General features: G+C 46.5%; 1 protein-coding gene across 1 annotated transcript in view; it reads left to right on the forward strand.

The window, feature by feature from the left end:
• LOC142557095 (constitutive coactivator of PPAR-gamma-like protein 1 homolog) overlaps positions 1-23,814 on the forward strand; it is a 51,076-nt gene that overhangs the window by 19,181 nt on the left and 8,081 nt on the right. Inside the window, exons 7-14 of the mRNA XM_075668698.1 lie at positions 2,700-2,912; positions 6,212-6,425; positions 7,289-7,575; positions 10,073-10,231; positions 11,770-11,982; positions 12,884-13,215; positions 13,617-13,692; positions 15,035-15,144. Of these exons, the coding sequence (XP_075524813.1) occupies positions 2,700-2,912; positions 6,212-6,425; positions 7,289-7,575; positions 10,073-10,231; positions 11,770-11,982; positions 12,884-13,215; positions 13,617-13,692; positions 15,035-15,144 (1,604 nt within the window). The remainder of the gene's footprint in view (positions 1-2,699; positions 2,913-6,211; positions 6,426-7,288; positions 7,576-10,072; positions 10,232-11,769; positions 11,983-12,883; positions 13,216-13,616; positions 13,693-15,034; positions 15,145-23,814) is intronic.

Genomic DNA, 23,814 nt, shown 5'->3' on the forward strand with positions numbered 1-23,814 from the left:
ATTATGACTATAAAAGCAGTATTTACGCCACTTATGCTTGCATAATACATTGCAAAAGTTTTTTTTAAAAAATGGGTTCGCTTTGTAGTGCCCCCTCTCGGAATAAAATGTTTTGTGGCGTTTATGCTCAGCATGGCGTGTGCTTTGTTTACCCTGTCAGCCTGTGTGGGCAAACATTCTGTCGAAACGTTAGCGGTGTGATGGAGCCGAACGGATCAAGCAACACCGTGCATCGTAAAGCATCAGAAGCAACGAAGGGCAAGCAAATTTCGAAGGACAAGCTTGATGTCATCAAGCAAGTTGAGAAGGGCAAGAAGCAGATGTACGTTGTCATGGCCTTCGGCTCATCGAAGCAATCCGTGACCACGGTCATCAGTGCCAGGAAGGCAATCTTGGCTGAGAAAGTCTTGGGCCACTTTCAGCCCAAGAGGTTTTGACTCTGTGAGGCTTTATTCGCTGACGTTGCAGAGGTCCTGCTGGTGTGGCTTCCTGACGCCCGTTCGCGAAGCATCCCTGTGAACGGTCTGCTTCTACGGAAACGTGCGGAGCTACTTGCCATACCAAGAAGTGTTCAAATACAGTGAAAGTTGGCTCAACCAATTCAAATTAAGGCATGAAATCGCCCTCAAGTGCCTTTCTGGGGGGCCGGCCAGCATTGGCGACATTGTTATAGCCAATTTTTGGAAAGCAGAGTTTCCGCCGGTGCACCTCGAAGACTACGCAACGCACGACGTTTTCAATGCTGATGAAAGTGGCATTTTCTACAAGTTGAGGCCAGGAAAGGCGTTCTGTTCCTCCGAAGATGAAGGAGCGCATAAGTGTTCTCTTCTGCTGCAACATAGACGGGAGTGAGAAAGCAAGGCTGCTGGTTATGGGCTAGTCAGGCTAGTATAGGCTAGACATGCCTGCAGAATGTACACGTTCCCGTGGACTGGGATTTCAACAGAAGCGCCCGGATGACAAAGAATGTGTTCAACAAGGGGCTGCTGGAATATAACAGCAAAATGCAGAAGAGGAGCGTGTTGCTCTTCCTTGACACTTGCTTGAGCCGCATGCAGCTTCCACAGATTCAGGCCACAAAGGTGGCGCATTTTGCACCCGGCGCAACTTCAAGAGTGCAGCCTATCATCGACCAGGGCGTTGTGAAATCAGTAAGGCTAGGTACCGCAGGTGTCTTGCTGAGCATTTGCTTTTCGACGTGCAAGCGAAGCGAGACTCCGTGATTGAACTCAGATTTGCAGTGGAGGTTCTTTCTTCTGTGTGGGCGCCGATTGAGTAGACTAGCGTAAGAAATTGCTTTAGGGAAGCTGGTTTTTATATCGGTGACAGAGACTGGTCAGGTCCCATATTGTCACTGGAAGACCAACCAGGTTTCTAGGCGTCGGCCAACAAGGCCTTCTGGAGCCAAGAATTCTTGGAGTACATGACTGCGAATTATGACCTAGTTAACACAGAACAGCTGACGGATGAAGAAGTTGTAGTGCAAATCCGCTGAGTGTCCACTGCAGATCAAGACATAGAAGAGGACGGGGAGGAAGGTAGTTGGGTTGTATGCAAGAAAATGACAACTTGTCAAGCCTTGGAATACATCCAAGGCCTAAAGAGCTATGTTGAGCAAGATACCATGGCGGCAGATGAAGTGGACTGCCTTGTAATGATGGAGACATGCATAGTGTCTGTTCACCGTACAGTGCAGTCAAAGCTGACAAGCTTGTTTCAGAAGACTTACAGAGGAATCAATCCATTCTTTGACTATGTTTATAACTTGTAATTCACTCTGGTTATAGCAGACTCATTTATTGTTTACATAAAGCTATGTTGTAAAAGTATCGCTCTTATTAAATACTATTTACAACAGAACAAAACCTCCTTCATTTTCAAGGTCTGTTGTAATGAGGTTATACTGTATCTTATCTGTGCAGCAAATCAGTAACTCTCACATTGATGTCATTAGGAATTTTTTTAGTCAAGTGCCCCATTTTAAAAAAATGCTACCATTAAATTACACATGTAGACCAGATTTCAGGAATACACTAACAGCTGTGGAGTTGCAAAGAACACAGAAACAATTAACAACACACCAGCTCTCCCTGACCTTTTCGACAGTCTCTGCTCTAGAATGAAGCCTCTCCATACACGTTTTCGCGAACAAGATTAAGTACCGTCAACCTACCCTCCTCCTCCATGCTCCTTCCTTGCTCTTCCCCTGAGCTTCCTGTGTCAAGTGAAACCTGCGTCGTCCCCAATTTCTGGTTCCAAGCGGAAGCGTTGTCATCGCCATCTGCTTATGCTGCATAGAGGAGTGAGCATACAGCTAGTGAAAATTCAGGAACCGGGAATTCTGGAAGTGGAACCACCGGAAGCTGAAACCTCGGAAGTGTAGATTGTGGAAGCAAAACAGGTGTGAGTGTCCAATTGAGGAACACCAGCAAACACCAAAGGTTGGCGTTGCTTAGCTGAAGTGGCGGTTGCGCGTGGATGGAGGGGGCCTTACTCTCGGCTGGCCAAGTGTTTGCCAAAAGGAGGGCTTACGTCGTTTGTGAGAGTCTCCTTGTTGATGATGGTGTTCTCACAGGGGCCAAGCAAAACTTGGAGAATCTGTCTTGACGTTGAAACAAGCCTTCTGTCTGCACCCCCCCTCCTTGTTAGTGGTATGTTGTAGGCTTCATCCCACTTTCCTTGCGCGTGTTCTGGTTCAGGGCCAGAAGGGCAGTGCCGGGGCCGGCAGCACCGGCAGCGAGCAGGCAAGTGCCAGTGGCAGCAGTGCGGCTGCCGAGGGCCGTGTTGGCGGCACGTTCATTATGCCCGAGGCACCCAAGCTGCCCAAGGTGCCCCCAGAGGTGATGCGGACAGCGAGCGAGCGGCACCAAAAAGGCCTCATGTCTCCCTGGATTTACCAGCTGCTGTCACAGGTAAGGATGTTGCTTGTCGAAATCTTCATTGGGCTGGACCATGACCTCGCATGTCACAACAGACAGTTCTCGTGTACAGTTGAACCGACTCGCAACAATACAGGCTTTAACAATATATCGGTTATAACAATGAGAAGCTGCTGCACCGTCAACTTTTAAGGGAGGATGCAGGTCCTAAAACCGGAAATCGTTAAAAAAATAGATTTTTTGGAACTACTTGTTTTGGTATCTGTAATACCTAAACTACACTGTATCAAAACGATTCAAGTTTTAAACCAAACACGCGTCCACGAAGAACGAAGCACAAGCCGTCTCTGCTTTCTACAGCAAAAAAGAGCAGTCGGTTATCCCCAGGTTCAGACGAGCCAACAAGATCGTACCGAAGATAAGTTACTGCGTCACGCAATCTCATACCGCATTAGCAATAACACAGCAGCGAATCTAACCATTGCCCTCTATCCCTGCGTGTAGGTTTTCTTTGGAGACCGCAGACGATGTGCCAATGCATATTCCTGCGCCTCTCGCACATACGCGGGTTCGTGCTGGTGAATTCCAGATTCTGTTAGGAGCCTATACGTGCGCCTAATGTCTACATCATTTTGCGTTTTTAATTATATTGTAATTATTATTTTCCAGTTTTGAAGCTTGAAATTTATATTTTCCCAGTTTTTTTTCTTTCTATTTTTGTTTTTCTCAAGTATAGCTTTTTTTTAAAGTCTCAAATTTTGGGATCAGCACTGTGTCCCGTCTACTCATTCAGTTATCGTCACTTTCTTTTTTTTTTCCCTGAGTACAGGCAAGTCAGAGAGTGCACAAAAACTATGACAGAGGGCCTTAGGACACTGAAATATTTTGAAATCCTGTAGAAATCACCAACGAGAATTGACATTTGTAAAGCTGCATGCAACTTTAGAATTTCATAACTTTGGCTTAAATAAATATACAAACATCCGAGTGCTAACTTGCAGTATTTGAACATTCAGGAACATATCTGCTTACTTTTAGCTATCCTGTTGAAGTACATTTCTTGCAAGTAACATGCCAAATTTTTAACACAAGAAGAATTGTAACCATTCTTTTATTGACCTTAGAAAAAACTTAATTGCATATTTATAAGCAGCACACATGATTAGATGTGTCCTAAAACTTTCATGTTTTAAGCGCATTGCATGAATACAAAACCAATCTGTCATGAGGCTGGTGTTCCGTTTAAGCAGCAGTTCTGTTTAAAGGGCAACGCTTGAAAATGAAAACTTGAAAGTGACTTTCTGGATGTGTTTTTTTTTTTCAAGTGCTTTTGCCCTATAAAAGTTCTGATAAAGTTTTCATGAATAGATTTAAGTAACTTTGGTATTCTTCAGCTCAGCAACACTCAGGCTTTCCATATATTCAATAGACGAAGGAGATGGCGACAGTAAAACTTGAAATGCAATTTTCTCAACTTTCTTTTTTTCATCAAGTGCTTTTGCCTTACTGAAGTTTTGATGTTTGCATCAACTGATTTCCGGGAACTAGGCATCATTTTTTTTTGTTATGTAACAGCTACATCCTAAAGCTTTCTGTTTTTTCTTAAATTTGGTAGATTATTAAGTAGATCAAATGTAGGCTAATTATGGCCACAATGTTTTTTCTTCCCAACTTTGATATTTATTTGGGATAATCACAATGACTTTATTGGTATTTGCTTAGCTTTAGACGTGCAGTGGGCCTTTGGAAATGTCTGCATATTCTTAAAAACACTTTATTTTAATGAGAAATTACTACAAAGGCCCATAAAAGATGACTCAGTTAGGACTACTGTATTCTGTCATATCTTTTCTTCCAAGTGAAATATTTGAAATCTAAATACATATTTGAAAGCAGCATTCTACAATATATCTGCACACAAAATTTAAGCAACATATGATCAAAAATATAAAAAAAATAAGTTTTCATGACCCTTATTAATAAATGAATTATGGATGAATTATGAATGACCCCTTGAATGTTTTTCCATGGTGAAATAACCTGCTTACTACAATGCCCCGATGCCACATTATCGGTTTTAATGATGAAGTCTGGCTGCTGGGTTTCCGTGCTGAAAGGTAGCAAGTGCGAAATCCGTGAGAATAAAGAAAGACGAGATATTCAAGCGCTTTTGCAAAATTCGAGAATTTCTGCGTTTGCTCTGTCAGCACAGAAAGTGGCGATTGCGAAGACGCTACGTTCGTCATGACCCCGGAATTAAAAGGAAAGTGGTCGCGTGTGCAGAGACGGACGGAAATCTGGCTGCATCACGGGGGTTTGGAGTTCCCAAAACTCTTGGGTGGGCCTGCGCAAACAAAAGGAGAGGCACTCTACTCCAGCAGGTGCTGCATACAGTGAGGCCGTACGGATCCTATCTTGAAAGCAATCTGCTATGGGGACAGAGTCTATGCATCTAGGTGCACCGTGCTGTGTTCATCGCCGAGTTCACGTTGAAGTGAGAGGTAGCACGAAGGTCATTTTGCTCGCTCCTGCTACCGCACTTCCTCACTCCAGCATCTTGATTGCGAGTTTCCGCGGTCGAGTGATTCATGTTTGCTTGTTTGCACGTGACACCATGCTTGTTAATTTGGTTAGCAAGCGAATGTTTACAAGTTTACATGGCATAATAAAACTGCTATCCTTACTTCGTATAGCTGTCTACTAATCTGCTATTGCAATTGATGCTTCGCCTTTCAGGCAAACTACAACTTCTTTATTTGTTGCAACTGCGTTGCATTGGGAGTAAATTTTTTTTTTTTTTTTTTCGAATGAGGCAAAGTTGTATTTCTCTATGAATGCATGAGGTGCACGGTACTGTAAAGGGCTTCCCTTTTTCTTCCTCCCCCCCACTCTCTCTCTCTTCACAGAATATAAGCACGCGCTGCATTCGAGGATGCATTAGAATCGAGTAAATACGGTACTTGTACAACAACCACTTTTCATGGAACAATTGAGTTTGTTAGAAACAGGTTTAACTACGACGTCTAGTGTGATACTTCAACGTCTAGAATATCGGTGCACATGCACGCATTGTTCTGTTACACCAACTGAGTTAAAATGGGTACATCTTATATACAGGTGCGACTTTTCTACCAATTTTGTCTTCAAAACTCGCAAAAAGTGAGGGTGTAACTTGCACAAATGTTGGAGTTATTGACTAAAGTCGTACGTTAAGGTAAACCCTGCTGTGAGGCAACAGTACTTTCCGCTGCGAATGAACTGACCAACCTTTGAGGTGGTCATTTGCCAGTTGAAACACCAATCTGACTTGCCTGTGGTTTCCTCCATGACAGGGCGCCATCAAGATTCCCGTGGCCATTGAAGACGAGGCTCCACGTGACATTCCCTGGGGAGTGACTCTGTTCCGACCCATCCGGCAGATGGTTTACGCCGTGCTGTTCAACATGCACCACCATGCGTTTGTTGCCAGGCAGAAGAGGGAGGCGGCTGCTGCATCTGCAGGCAGTGAGGCCTCCAAGACAAACAAGGAGAACGCCTTCTCCGAAGGTAAAGATCTAGTGTTGTTTGAATGATTTGTGGCAGCACGGAGGAGATGAGGCTTCCTTAGCATTTCAAGACCATGTTTGCCCTGTTTTCTCATAACCACCCCATGCGGCTACGCTATCCTTTGGGAGCATATACAGTAACGAAAGCCCTGTAATGTCATCTATGCAGTTAGACCTCGTTGTGGCAAACAGCGTGAAAATTGATGAATGGTTTAGCATGGCCAATATTCGTTATGTTATGTCATATAGCATGCTCCAAGGCATGCTTTATGACTGAGTTTGAAAGCAGCCGTGTAACTGGCGTAACAGCCAATCGCTCGACATGCAACATCTGCTGCACATCGTGGTGAAGGTCGTGGTGAAATAGGGAACGGCTGGCCTAGTGCATTGCCTTCCTTCGTTTTGTCGCCACCACACTTGCATGGCGCTGTGAGCTAGAACGTTTGTGATGAAGCTGCGTGGATCATCATCATCAAAAGTGAAAGGGCTCGGTCGACAAGTTGCGTCCCTGCCGCCCCACGTCACCCTCGTTCGTGTTGCCGGTGTTTAGCATCGGTTGCTTCAAAAGCTGTTTGTCACAGTACGATCCAACTATGCTGTGTCAGTCAACGGCACTCGCCAAATCGTGTCGGGTTAAGGCAAACATTCAGGAAACCGGCCCTGAAGGTTGGCTATGGTTCTTTTTTTTTTCTTTAACCAAGGTAAAAAAAAGTTGATTCTACAAGACATAAGTGGGAAGTGGGTTCATCACGTGAGTCAATTCGGCACATTCGTTTTCACTAAGACGAGGTCTGGCCACATCTGTGGTCACGTCTGGAGCTCCAAATAGCACACCCTTGTTTCCTGCCCTGCCCACTCTGACAGAGTCCAAGGGCCCGGCCCCCGTGGTGGTCGTGGAGTGGCTGGGCCGCTCAGGCGGTGGCAAGGGTTCCAGCCGGCGCCCCTACGAGCTGGTGGAAGGGGTGCAGCTGGGCTGGCCCGTGCCCACCGTGCAACGCCTCTGGCTGGGCCCGTCGCTGGACGACAAGAAGTGCCGGCTGCGCGCTTTCCTCAGCTGCCTGCGCAGCGACGTGCCCCTCATGCTCAACACGGCCTACGTGCCCCAGCACCTGCTCATCCCCTGTGCCGTGCTCCGATTCCTCATGTCCCAGGTAACCCCACCCACCCGCTGCTGCAGGCACTTTCGAACAGAGCAGAAGTGCAAATGCTATCGCTTCTTGCACTTCATAGCTCACATCGCATGTGCTCTTGACAGAAAAGCGGACGTCTGTACTAGTGTGTTTGTACTTTGGTAATGCAATTTTTAAACGCTGCTGTTCTTCATAGCAGTGGCTCTGCTACAGCAGTAACAAAAGTTAGAATCCAACATCCCATGAAATATCGGCTACAGCGAAGCAAATATCTGCTCGCTTGCAGCTTAAGATGTGCAGCCTGGTGGCAGGGGTGGCGTTCAATCTTTGGCAAGAGCTACTTGCAATTACGGTTTGACACAATATTATTTATCGAACGTGCAAAAGTGTGCATTCTAGTTACGTGGATGCATTCTGGCCCCGCAGCTTGACTGACCTGTCGGTGACTTGCGGTGCCAAACATGTAGCATCATGCTTATGCATCTTTCAAGTAGACCAAATTACTCATTTGTTTTACTCTATATCATTGTAAGGTGCTAGACAGACAGTCAACGTCTGAAAAATTGGGTTGTCCAGAAAAATTAATGCATGCCTTTTACTGCCCCCAGGGGTCAAATTGCCACAGGCATGTCCGAAAAGGCTCCGAAGGCCTGCCAGTACATTTATTACACACATCGGTGCTCGTAATGTGACAGGAGACGGCGGTTGCACATGTCAATGATTAAGGAATATACAGTTAACCCTTGATATGATGAAGTAGGTAAAATCGGCAATTTGCTTCGTTGTGTTGAAACTCGACCTTCTATGCTAATAAGTACAATCGCCAGTCGACTTTTCTTGCACGGAAAGGGGCCGCAGAATTTTTCGAATTATGGAGCAGTAGAAAAGCACATTCGAATGAACTTTGGAGTCGGCGACGAATGATACAGGCTCATGCCACGTCGACGATATCTTCACGTAGGCGGTATGAATTAAGCGAAGCCAGCCATGCTTTCGCGTGCACTGCACCCTCACGTCTGATAGCGGCGTCCACACTAAGACGATGCTATCAAGGAAAGCACCAGTAGTGTGGACCAAATGCTCCATCTGCCTCTCGCACCAACGTGTCACCGAAACTCATGATTACGCAACCTTCATACTAAACGCACGGGAAGACAGCTTACATGATGCTACGCTGTCTCAGCACAACCACTCTTTGCACACATGGCAGATTAACTCTAAAGCAGGGTGCGCGGCTGCGTATGCGCTCGGCTGCGTTTACAGCCATGTACAGCCAGGGCCGAGGCGCGCACCAGAAATTGCGACGCGTGTTAACTTATTTCTCCCACCGCCCCTCGTGCGTGCTTGATCGCGTTACCGTGAGTGTGCTCCCTCTTTCCCTTTGCTCGCACTGGGAGGCAGCACTCGTGCGTGAAGTCACCCTCTTTCTTTCTCACCCTCAGACATTTTCACTCACACCTAAAGCACAGTGCGTGTGTGGGGCACGATAGGATCTTACTGCACTTGTTTATACAAAACATGATGCCGCTTCACTTGGGCAGCCACACTTGTCGTGCCACGCCCGATTTGAGAGGTGCATTTGTAAGCATCCACTTGTAATTAATCATTTGACCATCTGCGTCCACGGAAGTTTCTGTTTATTGTTTAGGCATTCTGTTGCTGCAGAAGCATTTCATTACATTAAATCGCATAAAAACACACTTCGTTATATTTAGGTGCTAAATACATTGTGTTCTATCGACAAGAGGTTATGAAAAGTTAAAAATGTTGTAGTAAGAATTTCAATATAACAAAGTTTGTTATATCGAGGGTTAACTACATGCTTTGACCTGTGACAGTTGCCCCTTCCCACTTTAGGTGTGTTGAACCACATGACACTGCTGTATCGAGGCGAAGCTGACTTTCGGGAACCAGCGTTATGCAACATGCTGTGCTTTCCGAGCTTCAAAGCCACTGGCAAGGCGCGGCTCTAGGGACTTTTTGGAGACAACAGAAAAACCCTTCTGTCTCTCTCACCCGGAGGAAAATTTTGAAAACCAGAAAGAATGCTTTCTTTTAGATGAAGAACAATACGGGTGTCTATTTTGATTACAGGTGCCTGCTATCGAGCAAGTCCATACGTGTACAGAACTGCTGGTTGATGGACAGAATGAGAGAAGATCGTTTCTTCGTGTCTTGCAGCGCGAAATTTTACCATAAGCGAGGAATGGCCTAGGATTGCAGTGACAAATGCACTGCTGCCCACATCAAAGAGGAATGTGTATAGATGTGCCATCCAATTGCTTTTGCTAATTAAGGCGACCTGAACTGCTTTTTTAATACTGGTGTCTCCTGGAAGCTCATTTTGAAGTGCAGTGGTGCTTGCACCTTGTGCCCTGTACCGGAGCTTGTACTGCACACAGACTCAACCAACACCAACTAGCCTGGCCTGTTGTTGCCCTGGTGCATCTACGTTTCGCCAGGCATTGGAGTGTCCTCCCTGCTCAACTGGGGCTTCCCCTCCCTTCTTCCGATGCAGGGTGGACCCGGTGGTGCACCCGTGCTGCGGCGCCAGGAGCTGGACGCGTTCCTGGCGCAGGCAGTCTCTCCACAGCTCATGGATGCCCAGAGCACCCAGGGCATGCAGCTACCCCTGGTGGCCGTGCGGGGCACACAGCTCGCCTCTCTCTTCCTGCAGGTGTGTGTGGGCATGGGAAAGGGACAAGGGAACCGTGCTGCTGGGATGGGGGGACTTGGGAAAGAGTAAAATACCGCATTTATTCGCATAATGCCTTGCACTTTGTCCCCGGAAAATTGAGGCAAACAAAGTTGGGGGGCATGATAATTATCCAGGGAACATTTTTCCCACATAGTTCAAAAACAATCCCAAGTTGTGATGGCCAGTGTTAGTGGTTGTGAGCATTCTGCGAGTAAATACGGTATCTCCTTCATGCACAAATTAACGCTGACCATTGGAATTTTCGTTTCACCACGTTTCTTGCATCTTCAGATTCATGAAAAGCGTCTAGCTGTTGAACAGATTAATAACCCTCAGTTCTTCAGTGGGTTATGGAGTGTGGACTCGGTGCGAGAACTACTTTACAGCAACGTCCAATATGTGATCAACTATGTCAAGTCCAGCGTACACTAAACCTCATTAACTCGAACTCTGATATCTAGATAACAGTAAAACCCCATTAACTTGAAGCTATAAAAACCAGAGTAAGTTTCGAGATAAGCGAAATCACATAAAACTTGGAGGGCACTTAAGTTTCGTATCGAGTGGAACACGACAGCATTCGAAGATCCATGAATGCTTCTCACGCTTCCCCGCATCTGCAGGTTATGTAACCGTAATGTTTGCCGGGAAACGCTGGGAGCAAACCCTATGAATGAAGGCGAGCTTTCTGGTAGAAACACGGCCTCTTGCGTGGGCTTATCTCGGAGGTAGTGCACAGCCACGCCAGAAAAATTACATAATTTTCAGGTTTTCGTTATTGTTTCATACTTTTAATACTTCTGTCTGAGAAGATTTAACGTAAAAGGCAGGCACTGTCTGTGTTTTGTTTCGTGACATCTGTTCGTAGGCTGTCATTCTCAAAATTCCAAGGAATAACTTTGTCAAGAATATAAGACAAGGTATGAGCAACATTAGTGATAGAATGGTGTCGCAATATAACCTGCATATACCGCATGTCATATAGCAAGGCGTGGCGTATACACATACCCAAATGTAGACAGCAATTTTTCCTCACGGACAACTCCGCCAACGCTAACATTGGATTTTCTGTGGCATGGGGCCCTTAACACTATGGCATTAAGATTGAAGTTTACTGGCTGCGGATAGACCTCATGGAGCCTTTCCAAAATTCCACCAGTAATATTTTCGTTTGATCACTTTCGCCTGACTCGACACCAGACGCGTCGGCATCTACAGGCAGCAGCGTTACTGGCACCGTGCACGACAGCGTACTTGGCACATCCGAGAAATGCATTACTGGTTGCAGACATGCTAAACATTGACGCTGATAATTTCTGCAGCGTAGTGTACTCGGAGCAATTTTGCTAAGAAAACACCTGTCAGCCATATTACTCCATTATTGTGTTGATATGGAAGATCCTGCCTGCGGTTAATTAACCGTGGACCTGGTCCTGCAGATTGAACGTTCGATTGATCAGTCTACAGTTCTGCTCAGTCTTGTCCCCGACGGTCCTCACGTTGCTGCTGTGACGCAGGGTGTGGAGCATGCACTGTTTGCCAACGATGCGTGCGGTGCGCCGGTGCCCTGGCTGATGTGCTGCCCGTGGCTGTACTTTGATGGCAAGCTGTTCCATCAGAAGCTGCTGAGGGCCGCCCAGGCCAAGAGTCTCGTCGAGGTTTGCGGCGGACAGATCGACCAAGTAGCCAAGGTGGAGCGCATGCGTGCCGCCATCCTCGAGGGACTCCAGGTTCGTGTCTTCTCTCTCTCTCTCTCTCTCTCTCTCTCTCTCTCTCTCTCTCTCTCTCTCTCGCTTTAGCATCGGCAAGTTGATACAGTATGCTAAGGTGAAACTTGCAGCAAGTGACTGAGGATCTTAGCCGACAAAGTATGAGGAGATCAATATACAGATAACAAAGGTAACATTCCGTAGCCTGGCAAGAGAACAAGAATTTGCGATTGGCAGTCAGCCCTTAGAATCTATGCAGAAGTATGATTATATACGTGAATTACTCACAGGGGACCCTGGTCATAAGAAAACAAATTCACAGAATAAAAATGGGTTGTATATGGTAGGCTTTACCAAATCCTTACTGGGAGCTTACCGCTATGCTTGAAAAGCATAATCATTACATTCTGCCGGTGCTAACATATGGGCAGAAACTTGGAGGTTAACAAAGAAGCTCAAGAAAGAACTAAGGACTGCACAAAGTGCGATGAAACTAAACAGTTTTAGTTAAGAGGCAGGAAGAGAGTGGTGTAGATAAGAGAGCAAACAGAGATAGTCTATGTTCTAGTTGGCATTAAGAGGAAAAAATGGAGCTGGGCAGGCCATTTAATGCGTAGGGTAGACAAACAGTGGACCATTAGAGTTACAGAATGGGTGCAGCGGATGGGAGAGAGGAGTGCTGGATTCTTTCCGCCATCGCTCCTTTAAGCCGTAAGGAAGGAACCAAGCTGTCACGTTCAATAAGTCCTACTTTTTGGTTGGAGGCATTAACTTCAAAGCATTCAGCTTCCAGCACAACGAATGCTCAGTAATCCAGACCATCAATCCAACTTTGGCTAAGCTGTTTCATACACAAGCGAGTTATTCTGCGTAACAAACAGGCATTTCCATTTTTATGATGTGCTTGTTTACTTTTGCGCAGGTGGAGTTCGCGCGTGCGCCCCTGCCCACGATGGGGGGCATGCCGCGCTTCATGCCGGGCTACCCGCCGCACGGGGGCCCGCGGGTGGGCGGACCTATGGGCATGGGCCCACCCCCTAGGGGGCCCGCAGCTGGCCGAGGGATGCCTCCTCCGGGCCCACCTCGCCGTGGGGCCCTTCTCGCCCGCGGGGGCCAGTTGGAGATAGCCGGCGTGGTGGTCGGCTCGTGGGGGGCCAACTACGGACAGGGGCCAAGGGGCGCCTCTGCCGGACCTCACCGGGGTGGGGCCCGGGGGCCACCCCTACCACCACAGGTCACGTCAGTTGGAGGACGGTGAGCCGTGTTCTTTTTCGTTGCCTCAGTGTACAGCCGACCAACTCTCTGATTTTTCATAATACTTACAAATTTGGGCCCATTCTGCAATTTTACAAATGTTGTGGAAAGTTTTACGAAAAGTACATTCTGTTCTAGAACCAGAAGCTAGAACAGAGGTTTGATTGGAAAATACTGCGCATGGGTAGGATAGGATAGGTGCCAGCGGTGTGAAAGTTTTCTTTTTTGCCGCAAGTGTTACTTCGAGTTTTGACTGTGTGGGTAGGCCAAACCAAGCAAGAATTGTCTTTTATATTTGAAGGCATGTTGCATGCAAATCTGTTGTGAAAGGCGTAGACTGTGCTTGCCTTTTGCACTTCGTGTTTTTCTGCTGTTTTCATCGGTACGTATTGCACATTCAGGTACGGAATGGGCCGTGGCATGATGCCTCGACGTCCCATGGGGCTCAACCGACGGCCAGGAGCACCTTTCAACCAGGTGAGAGAGTAGGCATTCAATAAGGTGCTGTTGTGAATGACTTCGTTTTCAGAAGCAGCTCGGCATGCAATTTTCGTGACCGAAATTTCCAGTGGCGCAGTTCTCTGGCAAGCATGGTCAACACGTTAGGCTTGATTGGCAAAACACTTATTGCAAGCACAATGCAGTCCATTTATAACAATACCACATACAATGATATAACAATTGTGGCGATGAGTCAACTTCAAAGTATGAACTTATGAATTAAGGCTATGAGAAAAAAAAATTCTAATGCAGTCAATGCTCGTTACAACGGGCCCTGACAATCTGACATGAAACGTCCGTTTTATCCAAAGTCCGTAATATCCGAGGCTCCTCACTGCCGAAACTTTTGTCGCAATGTATAAGAACTTTGTTGCAAACAGCTAGTGATGAATGGCCAAAGTAAAAGAACAAACAAAAAAGTCGCAGTTTCACCCGAAAGGCGAAACATCGATTGCGATAGCAAGTTAAGCAAGATAAGCGTGGCAGCAGCAGCAAGTGAATTGACCTTCATGCTGTCTCTCGCTTTAACACGAACTAAATGTCGAAAGCAGAGCACATACGAAGCTACCAGCATTGGCGCACTTTGTCCACGTCGCAGGTCGTTTTTGAGATACGGCGCCTGCGCTGGCGTGCCCTTTGTCCACATCACAGGTAGCGTTCAAGATACGGTGCCTGCGTGAGTGCGCACTTGTCCACATTGCAGATTGTTGTCCAGCTACGGCGCCCACGGCCACACCGTTAACAGCAGCCATGTCCGTGCCTCGCGCACACAAGACGGCGCGCTTCCAACCCACTTACCTCCCTCTCTTGCATTCAAGATATTGAGCTGCGATCATCGGCTGACCCTCGCAACTCAGTTGACAGCCCGTATCGACACGGATAAAGTCCGTTTCATACGTCTGATTTCGACAAAAATTGACGCTAATTTTGTCCTCTGTAGCCAATAGTCCGTTATAGTGTGGTCTGTTAAAAGCGAACTTCATTGCATTAATAAAATAGTGCATTGTAACGAGTGTTGACTGTATTTATTAATACATTTGTGTGCCACTAACATGATGCCAGTATGGCAAAAGCTTTTCACACTTTAGGCAAATGCAGATATTGTCAACTCCTACCATCTGTTCCATTCCTTGCCCCTTTTCAGTTGACCCCGTCCCTCACAGGTTTCTTACTGTGCGAAGTATGGTGAAGCAGGTAGAAGTTCTGTACTTTGCAGACAGGGGCGAGTTTGCAGGGCTGTTCACAGCAGAACTGATTTTCCTATGCTTCTCTCTCTCTCTTTCCCCTTCCCTCTCCACACTTCTTTTTTTTTTAACAGCTAAACAGACGTACAAGCAAAAAGAAGGCATCCAAGACTGTGACCAAGGAGGAACCCACGCCAAAACTGGTCGGCAAGGGCCGTGGATGCACCATCGAGACTGGGGACAAGTGAGGCCACCATTCTCTCTCTCGTTTTCATTTAATGGCGCAGTCATTTTACAGTTGTTATGTTGAGTTGTAGCATAGCAAAAGCTGCACTCGCATTTACAGATGCCAAAAGTAATAGGCATGAAAAGATAAACAGAATGACAGAAAGCCCTGTTTGGGTGTAGCGGCACCGAAAGGCATTGAAGACGTAATGGACCAACAACTATTTTGAGGTTAGGCTGAATTGACAGGTGTGTGTCGAATTGCCACGAGTCGCTGCCAATCAAAATGTAAATGATAGTGACATGTAGCGTTCAGAAGCCTCAGTTGCGCACCTAAATGATGCCAGCACAACAGCCAAAGGCATGGTTGCCATTGTTGGCATCGCTAGCCTGTGACTGGAAAAAAAATAATTCTTGAAAAACAAGCTGTAGTTTGTGTAGGAATATAGACTAGGGGTGTGCGAATACCATATAAAAACGGGCCTTGATATAACGAACCTCGATTTTTAAAAATTTGCCATGTAACGATTTAGTTTCATTTCCCGATCTAGTGCCATTGGAAACTGTGTTACACAATTTAACTAAGTCATTTTTTGACGCTGTTTCGATTTAACAAAGTTTTCGGCCATTTTAAGCATGTGCTTGGAGCCTGTATGGCTGGTAAATCTAGCAAAAAAGAAAAAAAATGAAGATGTCAACTGATGCAAAGTTGTTTTAAGCGTTCTTCTGCATGAAAAGCTTTAGCTGCAAAAACGTTATAAAGGCGCGTGCGCCGACCTTTCTGCAATTTGTTTATACACATAAACTTCGATATAACAAAGTAGGCAATATCTGCAATTTACTTTGTTATATCAAGATTTCATTGTAATGAAATTCCACCTATTATGCAAATAAAAATAAGTACAGTCGCTGATCGATTTTTCTGACGCGCTGCGGAATTGTCCGAATTATCGGGAAGTAAAAAAAAGCAAATTTGAATGTGAAAACAATCTATTTTGATGAATTTGGGAATTGGCGACGAATAATACGGTTTCATGCCATGTCAACGATATCTGGCATTACCAGCGCAACACTCGCCCCATCTCTCGTACTGCGCTGCAAGCAGACCGACCGCCGCTGCGAATTCCCACGGCGAAGCCGGATTACAGGAGACGGGAACTATGCGGGAAAAACATCGGGGGACGCGTCATAGTTGCGCGTCCCCACAAGTCGAACCCACTTATAACAATATTCAAGTGCCACGAAAATTTCATTTTTATAACCCATAATTGTTATAACCGGATTGCATCAAAAAAAAAAATCAAAATGAAGGATGGCGTAGCTACTCCGAGAAAACAATAATGGCAGTGAGGCCAGTTCCCCTCCCCGCCGCCTTCCTCTATCTGGCTTCTGATTGTGGTGACTCGTTTAGGTGTTTAACTCTGCTTCCTGCGCGCTCCAGTCGCATGTTGTTAGCAAGCCGCAGCTGTCTGCATTCAAGAATGACACTGCTACAATCACTGCAAACAGGGGTCACGGGCGGCAAGTGACATACGAGCTCCACTATGTGGCATCACTTTGGTGGCCCCAAAAGCTACCTTTTACAGAATCTGGGAAGGTTGCCACAGCAGCATCTCGCCACGTACTTCCCACTGACTTGCACGAGAAAACCCTATGTCCGTCAGCCTTGCTTGCTTTACACGAAGCTTGCCAACAGCCTTCTCCAAGGCACAGAGATGCTCTACGTAGTTAAGCGGAAGGCCCCTCGTGAAAACAAGCCCATGAGAGACTGAATCTTCCACAGGACCTCCCGTGCGGACATGGTTGAGGCAGCCCTACCGCATCGGTGCTACCATCGTGGCCGTCACTGTTGCTATCCGACGCAAGCACGTTTGTGACGATCACCTCATCGGTTAGAAGCACTTGTTTCCAAACCTATGGTGGTGCGCTTTCTTTTCACCGGCGTCGTTGTGCATTGCCGATGATCAGCAGGCAGATCAGCCATCTTCCGTTTTGGCAGCCAATTAAACGAGACTGAGAAACAGTGTGGCCAGGAACGACTTTGACACAATGAACAAAGACAAGCACGAGCGACTTAATCCATTTGCAGAATTGTGCAGAATGAGGGCCATAGAATAAAGAACCAACTCTGAGGGCCGAGCAAGCAAACTGGGAGCAGCGCCGGCAACGTTATCAGCGGAGTTGGCGCGGTCCGTTCGTGTTCGGAGGAGTGGAAGGGCAACATGAGAGATGCGCATGCGGCTGCAGTTGGGGTGGCAGGCGGTCGTGCAGCGGCTCGCATTTCACTGTTTCTTTTCAAGGATTTTGCATTCTACAACCTTTTGGCAGAGACACCCAGCAGGCAGACTTCATCGTTACAACCGATAATGCGGCATGGGGACATAGTAGTAAGCGGGTTATTTCCTCATAGAAAACAAACAAAAGTTGACAGTGCAGCAGCTTTTCAGTGTTGTAACCGATATATTGTTAAAACCAGTATCATTACTAGTGGGTTCGGCTGTATATTGAAACAGCATACAAACACGCTTCATTAAATTGAGGTTCTAAATACGTGGTGTTCTATGAATAGGTTATGAAAAGATAAATACTTCGTTATATCGAGAATTTCATTATACAGTCGCCGATCGTTTATTCGAACCTCACGGGGACTGCGGAAATGTCTTAATAAACAGGTGTCCGAAAAATCAGATTAAGAAAAAAAAAAGAAATCCTTTATTTCCATGCACTTATTCGGGCTCGTCAGTAGGCTTGAAAAAATCATGAATGCGCCGTTGCATGCTGTTCCGTTTACGCGCAATCAGATAAGCCTGAATCTCGGAGAGGGTCATACGGTCACTATAGGCAGCTGAAAGCACAGTCACTGCTTGTACACGCTCCACATGCAACGTGCGTAGCACATGGTGTGTCATCTTCCGACTCAGAGTCATTGTTCTGCACATGTCAGTACAGCAGTATCGGCACCTGTGAAACTGTCAAATGAGACTGTGTCCGAAATCGCAAAGCAGCCGTTGCGCAGGTCTCGGCAGAACATTTTTGGCGTCAGTAGGGAGCTCATCGGAAGGCGACAAATCCTAAGCCTCCTGGCACCCGCTTGCCGGCATTCCCCAGCGCAGTCTGCGCGGGCACTGTCGGCGCCATTAGACACTTGACGCGCTGTTTCCGTATGCCGCGTTGCATCACCGCAACCTCGACACAGCACACAAAGCAAACATCACCACGCCGTCACGCCGACACCAGTCGCACAAATGAAAAACGTGGCCTACTCACATCGTCGTGCACGAAGAAAGAAACAAATCAGCTGCTGGATTGTCTTGACATGGCTTAATAAACTGAGACCAGAACTACTGTAGAGCCACTCTATCGAACCAGGCAGAAACGATGATGATGAGCGGGGATTTGCAGTAGCACCACTTCGTGAGGCAGCAAGGAGGAGGCTCCGTTTAAAACAAAAATGGCGTTCAGCGAGTCGAACCATGCACTGGTCAGAGTTGGTGCATGGTGCTCCCGATCGAGTTGGCCCAAGGAGTGTCTGAAAAATCGGACGAGGGGTTGCAAGGTGTCCGAACTTTCAGCAGTTGTTATACATTATGGTCTATGGGGAGAATGGCGGTGCCGCAAAGCAGACCAAATAATCGAGCATGTCCTAATTTTTGGAGTACGAAAAATCAGTCGGCGACTGTATTGAAGTTCATCATATCGAGGTTTAACCATAAATGCTTACTGACAAGATGCTGTCCACTAGGAATGCGCTGGGAGTTTGTGAAGTTGTCTTTACTGCTGAAACTTTAAAACTTAGTTAAATCGCTAAGTTCGTTATTTTTAAGTTTTTCGCTAAGAGTCCAACTTCGTTATATCAGATATGACTGTAGTAGATTTCAATATTGAATATTGGATTGAATCATGGAAAAAGTCAAGTATCAAACTCAGTTGTACATGTTAGACAACATTTCACAACATTTAGTGCTTACAGGTGTTGGCAAAGGAAAACACGGTGCTGCACATAGTCAGGAGTCTCCTAGCATTGCATATTAAGATTGTAGCAACCTATATCAGTAACTTACGTACATAGAAATCAAGATACAATAGAATCTCATTGGTACGATTTCATTGTACGATTTCCCAACGCCAATGTTTGCAATCAAGAACCCAGAAAGTGACCTAATAGAGCGACTTATTTTCGCCAGTTCCTGTGTTTCCAGCAAGCACAATTTTCAGCACCAACATTCAGTGCATTGCCAAACTGATCATTTCAAGGCTACTAGATCCCATGCAAACAAGAAAATGTACGGGGTGCGTGCAATCGATAACAGTATACAGTCGAACCCAGTTATATCGAACTCTCAAAAAAATGGCTGCCAGTTCGATATATAGGGCATAATTCGATATAAGCCTGCTAAAGGATAGCGACGTCATAAAAGCACATCTCATTTGTAAAAGCACTTTAGTGATGCAACTGGCTTAGTTTCACATGAAATAGTCCTGTATTTTCTGCTTTGGCAACTTTGCTGCCTGTGACAGCACGCACTTCTACACATTGTCTAATGGGTAGGAGCAGCTACGGCCGCAGCCTTCCACATTCGCACAGAAACTCCTTACTAGTGCAAGTGCACCAATCACCTCAGAGGATGTGTGCGAAGGATCATCGTTGCTTTCCTCGTTGCGCCCGCTTTCACTTATGCGCGGTACGATGTCGGCAATGTAGTTTTCATTTTTGGGCTCCCCCATTGTCACAACACCATCATCTGCACTCGCAAGATAATCAACCATTGATCCGTCAATGGCTTCCGGAAATTCTGATGGCTTGCTCCAAACTTTGGCAACACCAGAAATGGCTTTGTCGCACTCATCAGAATTTCGAGTCATCACTGGGCACGCGGAAGCTGGGACATCTGAAGCAGTTTCGGGTGAACCACTTGTACACTGCCGCCTCGATGTTGGCCGTGCATACGCGTCATGTGCCACGGGCACCGTGTCGTTTTGTCTGCTTTAGCCCTACTTTCCCCCTTATCCTTCAAGACCGTGCAGAGAGTGCTCCTCAGAACCTTGTACAGTGCGGCAACATCGTGTTTGACTCGATTTTATGATTTCGAGCTTCAAGGCAAAACGCAAATTCTGCCACTTCGCGCTGGCCATCACAGCAGCTCTGCAGGACAAAGCCCACAAGGTGCAAACACAATGAACGAGAAGCAGCGAGACAACTCATACTTGCATGGCTCTCATGACGGGGGAGCCTCTGATTGGCTGGCTAAGCAAGCGCTGCGGGCAGGTCAGGATCATTTCTTGCAGGGGTGTCAACGGCTCGCCCAACGCGGCACTGACACGGTAGAGAGAGCGGGTGGATGGAGCCACACTGCCGGGCTAAACAACTTTTGGAATGTGTCGGCAGGTTTCCCTGCCTCTGCAAGGAAAGCTAACTTCTGGGGCAACATTGCGCCACTTGTTCGATATATCTGGAGTCGCTGCTATTTTTGTTCGATGTAAGCGTAATTTTTGCTATGTATACTTATTGTAACTATACCGTGTTAAGAAATTGTTCGATATAGGGGATAATTCTATGTGAACGTGTTCGATATAGTCGGGTTCGACTAGCTGCCCGTGCGGCAGCTTCCCTAGGATACTTACCCGCCCGTCTCACGTGAAACCGCTGGTGCGCACTCAGTTTCTTATTCCAGTATCAGCCATTTGCCTCCTGGGTCGTCGCACGCCGCATTCCCAGCTATTGCCGCCAAACTTGTTGCAATGAGCACCTTCACCTATCTGTCTTACAGCACGTGGCGCATAGTGCCATTGCTAGTGTACTGCATGCTTTTAGTAGGTGGTAATCCGAACAGGCTGCCATTTCCCGCTGCAGGCTGAACGTCACATTTCGCTTTCATGCCATCCGGCCATCACCCACCAGCTCGATTTTGTTTCTATTTCCTGTCACTGTCTTTAAACTCTGCGCAATAGAAAAACAACAAAAACTCTCGGGTCGCCGAAGCCCCACCAGCTCGACACAAGTTAGCATGAAAGTCAGCATCTCGTACATGGTGCACAACAATTTGCACAATGCTCCACATTAACTAGATGTCAAATACAGTTGCGCCTGTCATATTTTTTAATTACTTCGCACCTTACATTTTCTCGTTTAGTACGGCATTTTTCTCTCGCTTTTCCAAAGTGTATGAACTGGGTTCTGCTGTATGCGGTATGGCCTACTCTTGTTAAAGGGACCACCAAATTAGTATGCCAGCATTGATCACAGCATAGTTCTGGTATATGAACTTCTGAAAAATATTTTTTTTTTTATCGGTAGAACTTCTGTTGAATCAAGTCCTATTTTTCCTCTGAAACTAACGAATTAAGGGCATTCTGCCGTGCTGAGTACTAATGAGGTTCTTAATTTAATAGCGGACCTGTGTTTTGCGGCAATCTTCGCCTTTTGGTTTTTCTCCAGAATACAGAATGGCTATCCCAAATTTACAGCAGGTAGCTTATATAGAAAGGCCAATCTGTGCTACAGATAAAGGGACCGCACCATCGCATGACTTGATCACCACTCCACGCATAGCCGGCGCCGACAGTTATGAGCAGGCGTCGTCCACACCGTTTCATTGTCAGCTCTGGCAGGATTTGCCCCCGGTCGAAGGTTCTGAAATCTGGAGGGTCATGGCAAATTTGCACAAATGCATGCAGCCATCCATGGCACCTTCACGCCTGCTGTGTAAATCCAAAGCTAGTCCTATGATGAGTTGCTCGAAGCTACAAAAAGAGATGGTTGTGCGGGAGCGAGAGACTGCGAATTGGTGAGTTGCAATGATGGTGGCCATAAACAGCTTTGTTGCCATACTGTGCACTTGTTTTTGTATGCGAGGTGGTTTCTCGGCTTGCCTAATGTCACGTGGCTGTTGTGAATAGATCTGCGTCCGTTCCGCACCAAGCTGTTTACTTTAGTCGCCGACGCCTGATGAAGCCACGCCGATTAGGCCACAGCCAACAACATACACAGAGTTGAAACTAAACTGCTGTATTTGCTCGAATGTAGGTCGAACCCTGTACATTGAACTCTCCCTGAAATAAAAAACTATTAATTCAAATATAGGTCAACCCATATCTTAAAAAACGAAAAAAATTTTGAACATGACACACCTTATTTACCGCAAGTTCAGCCACTAAATCTCTCTAGTCGATGCCACAAGCTGCATCCTCATCGGAACTGCCAGAGAAGTCTTCGTTGGATGCTTCGCAAGAGACCTCGACACTCCAAACAATGCTGTCCTCAGTGAAGTTGAGTGCATCGAACGTGCAGCATTTCTTAAAGCCAGTCTGGAGATTATCCAGGCTGGCTTTATGGTGCACATGGCGAAGGACCTCCATTAGCTCAATACTATTGCTGGCTTCACAAATATAGGCCGAGAATATAGGTCAGGATTCTTCGGTTAAGAATATAGGCCTGAAGCATAACTGCGAGTCGGCCTAGTTGGAACATATTCATATTTATACTTTTTGTGTGCAAACAAACAGGGACGAAGAATAGGGGCAACACAAGGACAAGCGCTTAGGCTCGTCCTTGTGTTGCCGATATAGGCCGATAGCTTATTTTGCACAACATTCTAAAAGCGGGAAGGGGGAGGTCAACCTATGTTTGAAGAAATACAGTACTGTTTGTCGCAACTGCTGCTGACAAAACCGTGGTTGCTGTCGATGCGATGACGGATGGCGGCTACGCAGTTCTGAAGACACGCAGCCAATGCGGTGTCATGCGCGGCAGTAAACACAAAGAGTAAAAGAACAAATAGCACGAAGCGTTTGTTCCTGTTGTTCCCGTACAGTATGGTGATGAATGTGGCGATATTGACTCCGCCGCTTGATTTCGGTGGGACACTAGTGCCTGTTTCGCGTTGTACATTTGCATCTTTTCGCACTAGCTGCATTTTGAGATACAGTGGAGTCTCTATGGAAATCGCTTAAATGGAACTGCCTCTTAAACAGAACACCATTGTGCCACTGATGGTCCAAAGACGTGGAACGTACTTGGCCTCGTGGAGGAGTGAGTGAACATGAGGCTGGGCCCGATGCTCAGAACGTTTGACAGACATGTTTATATTTACATATATACAAGAAAATGCAAAAAAATACAGAAAAGTTGATGAAGTTGCAGTCGCCGATCACTACCGCTGTCCGTTGCTCCTTTTATGCCTTGCGTGATCATTGTTCAGTCACTTCCCCCAATCCGGAGGTCGGTTGCCCTTTCCCAAAAAAGGGAACTTGGTTGGAAACACGCGCATATCACTGTGCACAAAAAGGGAGAGGAGGGGAACTTACACTGACTCCGATCGTATTCTGACAGGTGATGGCTGTATCATTGCACTGACTGCGTCTCCGGCTTGGACATGCCAATTTGTGCGGCTGACAGGTGGTGGCCATGTCATGCTAATTGCTCAAACCTCTCCTGAACGAGGTACTCCTGCGCTGGTCATAATTTATCCGTGTTGAGAACCGTTTTGACGAGGCTGCCAACCCATTCCCCATAATCGTGCGAGCCGTGACCAGAGGTTGTCGCGGGGCGAGCGGCCGATCACAACACCATCCTCATGGTTGGTTGGTTTTGTATTCATGCAATTGTATTCAGCTTTGTCTCTCAGTAAATGGAATATCTGATAAACGAAACCAATTTCCCTGGTCCCTTGAGGTTCAGTATAAAGTCCAC

The sequence above is a fragment of the Dermacentor variabilis genome, chromosome 9, assembly GCF_050947875.1.
Source record: "Dermacentor variabilis isolate Ectoservices chromosome 9, ASM5094787v1, whole genome shotgun sequence".
Lineage (NCBI taxonomy): Eukaryota > Metazoa > Arthropoda > Arachnida > Ixodida > Ixodidae > Dermacentor > Dermacentor variabilis.